We start from the raw sequence: 12,225 nt of genomic DNA on the forward strand, positions 1-12,225 counted from the left end.
CATGGGGTCGCAAAGAGTCGGACATGACTGAGCCACTGATCTGATCTGATCTGATGAAAGTGGAAATGGACTTCAGCTACATGCTTGTTTCTCCAGAACCAAGAAAATAAGGGGGTTTGGGCTCAGGGCAGGTAACACCCAGCATCCCAAAGAGAAACAATTTCCATACCAAGTCTGACCAGACAATAAGACAAGCGAGTAGCATGGATGGATACTCCAAGGGCTTTATTAACTCCTTTACACTGTAGACAGCAGGACCTTACAGCAGAGAGATGAAAAGGAAGCCAGGAAGCTGTGGTCTCAATATGGGTCATTGAAGGGGTACAGAGGGTGCCCTGCATCTCTTGGGACCCTCTTCCCATCCACCTGGAAAGACAGACAGATGACTCCATTAGCAGGAGTTGACATTCCCGCATCCTGCTCGTCCTCCTAGTTCCAGGACATCTTTTCCCAAGAATCTTCCTGAACAGCCTCACCTGTGTACAGCACTATGACAGATGTCAGTGACAGGCACCTAGCCTCAGAGAATGCCACAGTACCAACAGCATTCCAGCACCAAACCCACAGCCTGGTACATGGCTGACTCTATCCCCAAGAGTTTACAGTCTCAGCTGGGATAAGGAACTATTTATTTCCCTTTCTAACAAGGTTGAGAACGCCCCATTTACACTGAGAAATTGTTACGTGTCAGGAACTGGGATCATTTTACACAAAGGAAGCTAAAGCTTAGAGAAGTTAAATCACTTGCTCTAGGTTACAAGGTATTGAGAGTCAGGACTGGAACTCACAGGCTAAATGCCTTATCCCTGAACCAGATTCCTTCTGGGAGCTCAATAAATAAAAAACAGCCCACTGTGTCCAGGACAGCAATCCTACCAACAATACCATCCTGCCAAGCCTCTACTCAGCAATATGGAGGCCAGACTTAGGCCAGAATCCTGCCCCGAATCTCAGATTCCCTGATTCTGGGGGGTGATACACACTCACCGTAAGCATGGGCACAATGAATCGCAAATTTTTATTCAGGGCATCCAGCTGCTTCATCTCCTCTGGGCTAAAGGTGAAGTCAAACACCTGGGAATGGAAGGCGGGGGTCAGGAAAGCCACTTTTGTGGGTGGAAGTTGGGGTTCCAGATCACTGCCTTCTTAGCCAGAGTCAGGGTCAGACTGTGTCCCAATGGGCTAAAGAAGACAGGACAGACACATCAAGTACCTGGATGTTCTCAAGGATACGGGAAGGCGTGACACTCTTGGGGATGCAGCTCACTTTCCGCTGGACCTGCCACCTAAGTGGGAGACGGAAGTAAACGAAACAGTCACTACTCATGAGCATTTTGTCCTCCATGCAGCCTTCTCTGAGCTCCTAGAGCCCCAAGCCCCACTGGAAGAGGGAACGAGCCTCAGAATGGCCTCTCCCAAGATGACACGGCAAGACTCTCAGCCTCATTCAGGCATTTGGAACCCCTCAACCCGTGCCTCCCAGCCCAGGAGCCCTCTCCCTAACCTGACTGTCTTTCCCTAAGACTGCTCATACCTGAGCAAGATCTGAGCTGGAGATCGACCATGCTTTTCTGCCAGTGCCAGGACCACTGGCTCCTTAAGCAGGACAGGCTCCTCAGGATCACGCCACGCACGATCAGAGGAGCCCAGAGGGCTATAAGCAGTCACCTCCAGGTTTCGTGCTTGGCAGTGGGCAATCAGCTCATTCTGAGCCAGGTATGGGTGGCATTCCACCTAAACCAAGAAACAACCTATCACCAGGGGTGGCCGCAGCTGGCTTGTGGTGGCCCCACCCGGACACACACATTCTGACCAACCCTGAATTGCTGACCCCCAGTTCCCCTCACGCTGCTTCTCTCACTCTCTAGACAGTTTTCCATTGTCTATTTCATTCTCTTCCCACACTTTGGAGGATTTCTGCACCAACGCTTCTGACAACTTTCTAGCTATTTCCTGAAGTAAACTCATCATCTGCTCACTCATGTTCATTTACACACACGCACGCACACACACACACACATACATGCATACCATCCCCAAACCAACTGATCTGCTTTGCTGTGCTCACCTGCAGGACAGCTGGGCGTACAGAGGCCACGCTGAGCACATCGTCAATCTGCCGACTGTTGAAGTTGGACAGGCCCAGAGCCCGCACCAGCCCCTTAGCCACGAGTGCCTCCAGAGCCCTCCAGGTCTCCTTGTAGTGGGTGGAGTCATAGCGTATAGTCCCATCAGCATTCTTAGGGAAGGGGCTGTCTCCCCGCCTGAGTGAGAGACAGCCCCCCAGGTGTGGGCATGTAGGCTCCTGTCTACCTACCCGTCCAGCCATTCTACATCCCACAGTCGAAGCCCAGAAAGGGTAGAGGGCCAAGAATGAGAAACAAGCATGGTTTTTCACCTTTCCAGGTCATGATCCAAGTGTTAACTCCATATGGAATGCCCATCCCCTCTCCCTTCTTCCTAGACACAGATTATATCCCCTCCCCTCTGGGAAGTCATCCTTAACTCCCTCTGCCCCACCTCGGGAAACTGCATTGTAGGCTCCTACAGCCTTCTTCAAGTACACAGCATGGAGCTATGGTCGTCTCCTCCCACACCCTCTGTGGGAGCTTACTCTACTGCAACCCCAAGGCTGAGCGCAGCAAAAGCTAGAACATTTCCCCAGTGTATAAAGGCAGCAGGAGGACTCATCCATATACACCCTAGGATACATGCCCTGTGAAGTGGCACTCCTTTTTTCTGTAGCTAGACTGTAGCAGAAAAGACTGAGTGCTCTTCTCTTGCTCTGTTCCTATAACTTACAAAAAGTTACTAACATGACTCCCCCAACCCCTGATTCCTAGATGAAGACCCTGGCAAGGCTCACTCAAAGGCGTAAGGCCAGTGCATCAGGTACAGGTCCAGATACTCCAGCTGCAGGTCAGCAAGTGTCTTCCGGAGGGCAGGCTCCACATCCTCAGGGTGGTGCTTTGTGTTCCACAGCTTGGAAGTCACAAAGAGCTCCTCCCGAGGCACCAACTGTACAGGGGACAGAGTCCACAGTCAGAAGAGCCAAGGGCACCCAGTCTTGCTCACCCTCACCTTTGGGAGAAGAACTAGAAGGAAGCTGATGCCAGATCCCTCTAGTCAGCCCTTAGCCCCAGCCTCTGAGTCTTCTCACCCCACCTCTCTGTAGCCCCAGTCCTCACCTTGCCAGGTCCCACATTCTCCTTCAGGGCTTCCCCGATTTCAGTCTCATTGCCATAGATAGCAGCACAGTCAATGTGACGGTAGCCTACACTCAGGGCATACTTAATAGCTGCTTTAACCTGCCAGGTGAGAAAAGCAAAAGTTTTAACTCTGTTGGCCTGGACCAGAAACTGCCCTCCTGAGGGTCACTGATGGGGTGAGGGGGCAGGAATTTACTACTGTAGTCATCCACATGGTGGAAGTGAGAAGATAGAAGATGGCTCCAGTCTTGGGGATCAGAAGTCTCTGTGGAGACCCCAAACCCTTTTTCCTCCTCCCCACTAACTTCCAAGGTTCCTTCCTATCCAAGCAATCTCAGCAGGGCCCAGCAAAAACTAACTATGTTCCCTGCTACATGCTCAGAAGATGGATGGATACATTGATAGGACAGAAAGCAGAAGTACAGTCATGGAGATAGGTCCCAAACCTGAAGAGCTGATTAGGGAAGCGTGATACACAGGTAAGTAGTTCCTAGAGCAAGACCACATGGAGACAGATCCTTAGAAGCCATGTGGGGACTTCCCTGGTGGTCCAGTGGTTAAGAATCCACCTGCCAAAGTAGGGGACATGGATTCCACCCCTGGTCCAGGAAGATTCTACATGCCATGGAGCAACTAAGCCTGTGCACTGCAGCTACTGAGCTGGGGAGACTAGAGCCCATGCTGCACAATAAGAGAAGCCCATGCACCATAAGTAGAGAGCAGTCCCCGCTCACTGCACTGCAACTAGAGATAGTCTGTGCGCAGCAAAGACCCAGTGCAGCCAAAAAAATGTAAATAAAAAAATCACATATATATATAAATCTAAATTCCATTTTAAATACACGTATATATTTAAAGGGGAAGCCATGTAGACCATGGCTCAGACAAGCAGAAGAGGTGTGGGGGGGAGAACAGAAAACTAAGGAAGGTGGAAAAGTGAGATGGAAGCTGGGCCCAGAGGCCCCCACCAGAAGAGAATAAAGCAGGCACCAAGGAGATTGATGGGTCAGTCAATTTGTTAAAAACCAGACTTGAAACATGGCATTAGGAGCAGACCCAAGGGTGTTAAGCCCCCTGCAACTCAAGATCCCCATTTAGGTGCAGTTGTTACTATCCAGACATGTGCCCTTTTCACCGACCCTGCTCCATCCCATTTCCCACCCCTCCATCCCTGACCCATCTTGGCCCTGGCTCTGGCCTCCACCCCCAGCCTTCGCCTAGCTCCTGGACTTGTTCCAGGCGGTGTCAGTGCCCGCCTACAGCACCAGACTCTAGGCAGCTGTAGGAAGGAAAGCAAAGAAAGAAAAGGCAGACAGAGTTCATTCAACCACGCCACCCATCCCAGCCTAAATCCCAGACAGAAGAGGCCACTGTCCCTGCCAGAGTTCCTCCCAAACTTCTCTCAACTCTGACTCAGATTCCAAGAACAAGGAACACCCAGGTGGGAGCTGCTCCACCCCGGGTGGGAACTGAGTCTCTACCTGTGTCCATCTAGGAAAGCAAGTTTTCATTCCCAGGCTCCCCTGGGCTGGAAGGTCTATAGCAGGGGTTACTAAACTCCAGCTAGCAGCTGGCTTTTGTTTTTTTTTTTTCAGCCCTTGAGCTAAGAACACGTTTTATATTTTTAAATAGTTATATAAGTACATAACCACCTGCATTTTGCAAGTTGTCTAACAAAATCTAAATTATTAACCACCTTGTCCTTTAAGAAACAGTCTGCTGACCTTTGGTATAAACAGGTGACCGAGTTGTTCTTTAACCCTGATACCTGCTGTGTGTATCTGGCTATATATTGTCACCCTGTATCAGGCTGCATATTGTCACATGTATCAGGATGTATATTGTCACCATGCTTATTTAACTTATATACAGAGAACCTCATGCAAAATGCCCGGCTGGATGAAGCACAAGCCGGAATCAAGATTGCCAGGAGAAATATCAATAATGCAGATGACACCACCCTCAAGGGAGAAAGCGAAGAGGAACTAAAGAGCCTCTTGATGAAGGTCAAAGAGGAGAGTGAAAAAGTTGGCTTAAAACTCAACATTCAAACTAAGATCATGGCATTCAGTCTCATTACTTCATGGCAAATAGATGGGAAAACAATGGAAATAGTGACAGACTATTTTCTTGGGCTCTAAAATCACTGCAGATGGTGACTGCAGCCATGAAACTAAAAGATGCTTGCTCCTTGGAAGAACAGCTATGACAACCTAGACAGTGTACTAAAAAGCAGAGACATTACTTTGCCAACAAAGGTCCGTCTAGTCAAAGCTATGGTTTTTCCAGTAGTCATGTTTGGATGTGAGTTGGACCATAAAGAAGGCTGAACACTGAAGAATTGATGCTTTTGAACTGTGGTGTTGGAGAAGACTCCTGAGAGTCTCTTGGGCTGCAAGGAGACCAAATCAGTCAATTCTAAAGGAAATCACCTGAATATTCATTGGAGGGACTGATGCTGAGGCTGAAGTTCAAATAATTTGGCCACCTGATGCAAAGAGCCGACTCATTGGAAAAGATCCTGATACTGGAATGGCAGGAGGAGAAGGTGACGACAGAGGATGAGATGGTTGGATGGCATCACTGATTCAATGGACATGAGTCTGAGCAAGCTCAAGGAGATGGTGAAGTACAGGAAAGCCTGGCGTGCTGCAGTCCAAGAGGTTGCAAAGCGTCGGACAGGACTCAGCAACTGAACAACAACAACCTGCTGTGTGTAAGGAACCAAATGTGGAACGGAAGACACGATCACAGCACAGGGTGGTAAACGGCACCTTGGGGTCAGCCCAGGGTCAGGCACAAAGGAGTGCCACATTTCCACAGCACTCAGCACAGATCATCAGGGAACGGGCTCCTTCCTATGCTTGAGGCCCTGCTAGGCCCCTTACCACTGCTCTGGATTAGTTGGGGAAGCCAAGAGCTCACTATGGGTTCCTTCTTCCCTTGTTTCTTCCCACCGCCCTCCAGGCTTATCCCTACTAGATGTGAAGTATAGGGATGGGGGTGATAGAGAAAACACAAGGACCCTCTCCCAAACAGTGCCTTTTCCCTAGAAGAGAGGCAAGAACCCCCTTCTGCCCCCATCCCTCACCTGGCCAGGGTCGCTCTTCCAGGTGCCCAGTCCAATCAGGGGCATCTTCTGCCCAGTGTGTAGGAGGATACAGGAAGCCGCCATTGCCCCTGAAACACAGATGGAAGAAAATGGTGTGAGGGTCAGTGCTGCTGTTGGGGCGACTGGTCAAGGATCCTGTAAAACATGGGAGGAAGGGGGCACAGAGATGACAGGAGAACAGACACTGGGTCATGTGTATATGCCTGGGAGCAAAGGCAGCTGAGACAGGGCGGCCAGAACCAACCAAAGCCAGTAACTCCCAGACAAACACTAACAGGACCACCAGTCTGGCTGCCCTTCCTTTCACCAGGCTAAGGGTCTGGTTAAAGAGTTCTTAAACCTAAAAACAAAGGCGAGGTGGCTCCCCAGAAGTACTCAACCTTGACTACATGAGGTCTCAAGCCAGTGTAAGATAAGCAAAGGCCTTTATGAGACAAAGGGAGACCAGGTGACAGGCTCAGAATCGAAGGATGATGAATGTTCCAGGAGACTGTTAGCACTACAGAGACTGAGTCCCTCTCAGAGGTCTGATCAGCCATGCTACCAGGCCTGAGTGGGCTCTTACAAGGGAAGTATCTTATTTTTTAGATTAAAAAAAAAAAAAAACAGGCTCAGAGAGATAAAGATATTTGCCCCAAATCAAGAGCTAAGTGACAGAGAGAGTCAACAATTCAAAAAGGAACTGATAGAAAAGGCAGGAAAAGGCAAGAGAACACAGACCAATAAACTACATATGCTATGCCTCACAGAAGACACATGTACACTGTGTCACAGAAGAGCAAGTGACTTCTGTAGGGCAAAGACAAGAGAATAATGACACTGTCTTTTTTTTTTTTAATATTTATTTATTCGGCTGCACTGGGTCTTAGTTGCAGCACACAGGATCTTCAATCTTCATTGTAGCATGCGAGATCTTTAGCTGTGGCATGCAGGATCTTTTAGCCGCAGCGTAACTCTTATTTGCAGCATGTGGAATCAATTTCCCTGACCAGGGATTGAACCCAGGCCCTCTGCATTGGGAGTGCAGAGTCTTTGCCACTGGAGCACTAGGGAATTCCCAACACTGGTTTTTAAGAATGAGTTGGATTGTCCCAAGAGTAAAGAGAAGGACTTCCCTGGTGGCGCAATGGATGAGAATCCACCTGCCAGTGCAGGGGACACTGGTTCAATCCCTGGTCCGGGAAAATTTCACATGCCCCGGAGTAACTACTGAGCCTCAGATCCAGAGCCCAGATACTTCAACAACTGAAGCTCTGCTGCCTAGAACCTGTGCCCTGCAACAAGGGAAGCCACCGCAATGGGAAGCCCAAGCACTGCAACAAAGAGTAGATTCCACTAGCCCAAACTAAAGAAAGCCTGTGCAAAGCAACAAAGACCCAGTGCAGCCAAAAATAAATAATTTTTTTTTAAAAAAGAGTAAAAGAAGCTTTCCAGGAAGAGGAACCAGACACATGACTTCAGTGCAGTGGAAAGCAGTAAATCACAGATATCTGAAAATTTCCAACTGAACAAAGCACGTGGTAACTGCAACAACCCTATTTGGAAAGCTATGAAAATCAGAAGTCTCCAGTGGCCTGAGAACACTCATTCAGTCAGCAGATGATGCATGGTCTTATGCTAGACACAAGAGACACACATATTCAAATAGTTCTTGCTCTCTGGGAGTTCATGGTCTGGTCAGGAGAGGACAGAGGATATCACAACCCACAAGACGGGACCAAAACCTGCACAAGGGCTACAAGAAAAAAGTGACCTGGCTGGGATGGCTTCTTGGAGGTGACATGTGAGTCGAGCTTTGATGAATAGGATTTATCCAAGGGAAAGGAGAAAGAGGGCTCACCCCAAGAATCAATAATATAGAAACATCCTTTTCCTCTGCTCTCATCAGTACTGTAACTATCACTCTCAGGATTGAGTTCATTGCTGGTCAGTACTTTTATTATCACAACCTTTGTTTCCAAGTTCAGAAAGGACATAAGAATATTATGGTAGAGTAGGTAACTGGATAAGTTGCAAGTATAACTGACACACCAACACTGTCCTTAACATTTCTGACTCAGGAAGAATTTTTTTTAAGGTTATTACTTTATTTATTTATTTTTGCCTCATGGCACACGGGATCTTTGTTCTCTGACAAGGGATCGAACCCACACCCACTTGCACCCTCTGCAGGGAAAGTGCAGAGTCTTAACCACTGGACTACCAGGAAGAATATTATAGTCTAGTGGGCTTCCCAGGTGGCTCAGTGGGAAAGAACTGCCACCTACCAATGCAGGAAACACAAGAACCATGGGTTTGATCCCTGGGTCAGGAAAATCCCCTGGAGTGGGAAATGGCAAACCATTCCAGTATTCTTGCCTGGAAAATTCCATGGACAGAGGAGCCTGGTGGGCTACAGTCCACAGGGTAGCAAAGAGTCGGACCTGACTAAGCACGCACACGCGCGCATACACACACACACACACACACAACATTTTGGAGACCATCCTTTCTGCTAAAATGAAAACAGTTCAATTTGGGCAGCAAACCATGGACCACTGAGAACAATCCTCTTTGTTACCAAACTTCTCAGGGACACAAACTGCCCAGAATCAGGCAAACATGTCTGTACCTCACAGAAGGAACTAGCTTGCCAGCTGCTACCAGGGACAATGGCTGGTTTCCTGGGCTTGATCTTCAACCTGTGACCTGTTGGCCTCTGCCAGATTTCTCAGAATACAAGGGTTGGCTCTGAAATCCCACCTGGGCTGAGAGTGTGAACAAAAACCTGGCCTGGGGGAAAAGGAAGAAGAAACCTGAAGCTTGCCTCTCCCCTTTCTTTTGCTGGTGAAACTGAAAACCAAAAAGGCTAAGGCTTGGGGGGCAGGGATCAGAGGCAGAAACAGTAAACACAGATCTTCAAAGAAAAACGCTCCAAAGGACAGATGGAAGGCAGAAGATAGATGTTTTTCTCTATCAGAGGACAGGAAGTCATCCTCTGCCGGCTCCTGACTTCCTTATCTTCTGCCTGTGCATCAGCCTTTCAACCTAGCCCTGTGTTAAAAGGCTCTGAGCTTGTCAGCATCTGCCTAGCTGGACCTCTAGCAGCATTCAGACACCCCCATGTTATCTTGGGAGAGGTTCAAGGTGGAAAAGAGAGAGAAGCTGAGTGTATAGGGGGGCGGGTGAGGGCAGTATCAGGACTCAGGTTTTATTAATCCCAAGTCAGTGCCTAGGTTCCTCCTCTCTAGGGCTTAATCTTCCCTTCTCAGAGAAGGGCTCTGTAGTTGCTGCCAGGATGCAAGAAACTTGAAAACATAGGAAGAAGAAGCAGTCTTCACATGAGTGTTCCCTGGCTGCATAGGCCTTCCCTCTCTGCCATCTTCCCCCACAAAAAATATTGGTGTCCCTCAGGGTTCTGTCCTCAATCCCTTCTCGCTCCCTAGTCAAGCTTCAGTGATGACTTTAATCACTAATTCTTCCCACCCCAGTTCTATATATTCACCTCCCTCTGGACAGTTCCACCAGTATATCCTACAGGTATGAGACTTAACATGTCCAGAACTTATCAAATCCAGCAACAGAGCACGAGGAAATAGTTTAAGTTCTGGAGTTGCACAGACCTGGGGTTGAATCTCAGCTCCTCCATTCTGAAGAGATATTATGCCTAAAGCCCTCTGCACAGCGCCTGACCATGTTCTTTGTTCTATATACTCTGTCTCCCCAGGACTCAAGGCCCTGGATGACAAGTGTGAAAGCAAACCAGACAACAGAGTATAATCCATGGGGGGTCTTACAAATCCAATCACAGTATAATACATGGGGGGGTCTTACAAAAGCCATCTAAAGTATTTCAGTTTGTTTGAGGCATTTCTGAGTATTATAAGATTAGGGTTTTGACAGGTAGTGGGAAGGGGAATATAGCTTCTGGACTTTGAAGACGCCAGCACAGAAAGCCACCTTAAATATCAAACAGTGGCCAAGATTTGGTCTATCTGGCTGGGTTAAAAATCCTGTAATACTTGTAAATATTTTTAAAAGGATACTGTTTGCTCTAAACTGTAATGTAACACCTAAGATTGCAATACCGCTCTCTGGACTTCTTGATGTATGTGAAAAGAATTTTAAAATATATACTCCTTAAATCTTTACCCAGCCCATCCTCCAGGCCACTTTACCCAGCACACCTCCAGGGCCACTGCTCCAGCTGTGACCACCCTTCCCAGAACCAGGGATTGCTCTGATCCAGTGAGGCCCCTCTCCCTGACAAAGCAGTCCCCAAATCTGACCATGTGACTCCCAGGCTCTCTTCCAGTAGTTCTCTCCTACCACAGGGGTAAAGTCCAGACTCCTTAGTAATACCCTTTATAACCTGGCTCCCACCTCCCCCATCTCTCCACCTCTTTACTTAAGACAACATATTCCAGACTCTGCAGAAGCAGCCACCATACTTGATTCCAGGCCTCTGCACACTTCCCTTCTGCACAAGTCCAACCCTTGCCTGGCTAACTGCAGCTCACCCTTCAGCTAGCTTTAAATTTCTGGCTCCTCCCATGTACTGACAGCTGTGCACAACACTGCATTTGTGTGCTCATTTTCCCTCAGAAATTTAAGCACTCCTCAAGGTCAGGGCCTGCCATTTATCTAACCTGGTAGCTGCTACAGTGCCTGCTGCCCATTTCCCCTACCCCACACACAGGCAAACAGGGGAGATCTTGACAGCTGGAGGTGCATCTGAGAAAGTCACTGCCCCCGTCACTTTCTTCCTTTACTTCTTAGACAACCTGGCAACAACGATCTCTGGAAAACAACAAAGCACTTTACCATCTCCGATTAAAAAAAAAAAAAAATCCCAGTGATTACATTAGGCATTGCTCTTGTATTACAGATAAGAAATCTGAGATATGGGGGGCAGTAACAAGACTGATCAGAACCCTCAAGACTCTTCTAAGGGAGGTCGTGCGGCCCTGAGTATGGACAGGCTGAAGGAAAGAGTTAATTAACAATAACCCCATCCGGTGAAGGTTCAGATTTCAGTCTGAAAAGAGCACTCGGGCAAAACAGAAACATGCCCTGGCTTTCCCAAACCCAAGGCAGGTCCCAAAGCTAGCGAACCCACGCCCCTCTTGCCACGTCAGGTTTTATTAATTTCATAATTCCTATGGAATCGCAGATTCTATAGGAAAGCCAGATTTCCGGGAAAAACCGTGTCGGTGGGCAAACAAAAAAAGGAAGATGGCAACCAAAACTTACTGACAATCGGTGCATGTAGCTTTTAAGAGCTTTATCTCACTTAACTCTTGCTACAATTCTGATGTAGGAACTGATTTTACCGCTGAGAAAACTGAGGGCCAGAGAAACTGAGGACTTATCCAAGATCATTTAAAGAATAAGAGGAAGCGCAAATCCGAAACCAAGTCTGGCCGCCTCCAGAGCATTTGCTATTCGCTCTAAACATGGGGGCGGACACATGTGGAGTAAAGGTTCGAGGCCATCTCCACTGCGCCAAAGAAACAGGGCAGCAGAGGAGAGACTCACCTCGGTACAGAGCGTTAACAGGGTAGTGTGGCTTCCCAGCTCAGTCCTGTGCCCTGCTAGCCACCAAGTGAGCCTCAGCTTCCGGGATTGGTGGGCAGCAGGAGACACCCGCCCAAGCTTGATGCAGGCACTTAAGCCTGGCGGTGATGAGGCAGCTCCTCCCAGAGGAGTGGCGGGGGCCGGGTGTTCAGCATCACGCGCGTGGTGGACCCCGCCCCTACCTCCAGAAAGAAGCTGAGGAGTGGAAGCCTGAGCTAGGAGGCTGCACCATGGTGATGAGTGGATTGCCCACGAGCATCCTGCGGAATGTGGGTCCACACAGCGTGGCCTACTGTGGAGCTTGGACACTGCACACCGCTGGTTTGGCGAACTCCCGCGTGAAAGATG

General features: G+C 48.6%; 1 protein-coding gene across 1 annotated transcript; it reads right to left on the reverse strand.

Annotated features, from left to right (window-relative positions):
* Positions 1-208: 208 nt before the first annotated feature.
* Positions 209-11,944, reverse strand: AKR1A1 (aldo-keto reductase family 1 member A1). Its single transcript, NM_001076513.2, is given in 9 exon segments — positions 209-366; positions 988-1,074; positions 1,214-1,286; positions 1,535-1,734; positions 2,069-2,264; positions 2,867-3,018; positions 3,189-3,308; positions 6,301-6,389; positions 11,839-11,944. Coding segments are annotated over 8 exon segments (978 nt in total). The 5' UTR covers positions 6,385-6,389; positions 11,839-11,944; the 3' UTR covers positions 209-300.
* Between the last annotated feature and the right edge of the window lie 281 nt (positions 11,945-12,225).

Source organism: Bos taurus, chromosome 3 (genome assembly GCF_002263795.3).
Source record: "Bos taurus isolate L1 Dominette 01449 registration number 42190680 breed Hereford chromosome 3, ARS-UCD2.0, whole genome shotgun sequence".
Classification (NCBI taxonomy): Eukaryota; Metazoa; Chordata; class Mammalia; order Artiodactyla; family Bovidae; genus Bos; species Bos taurus.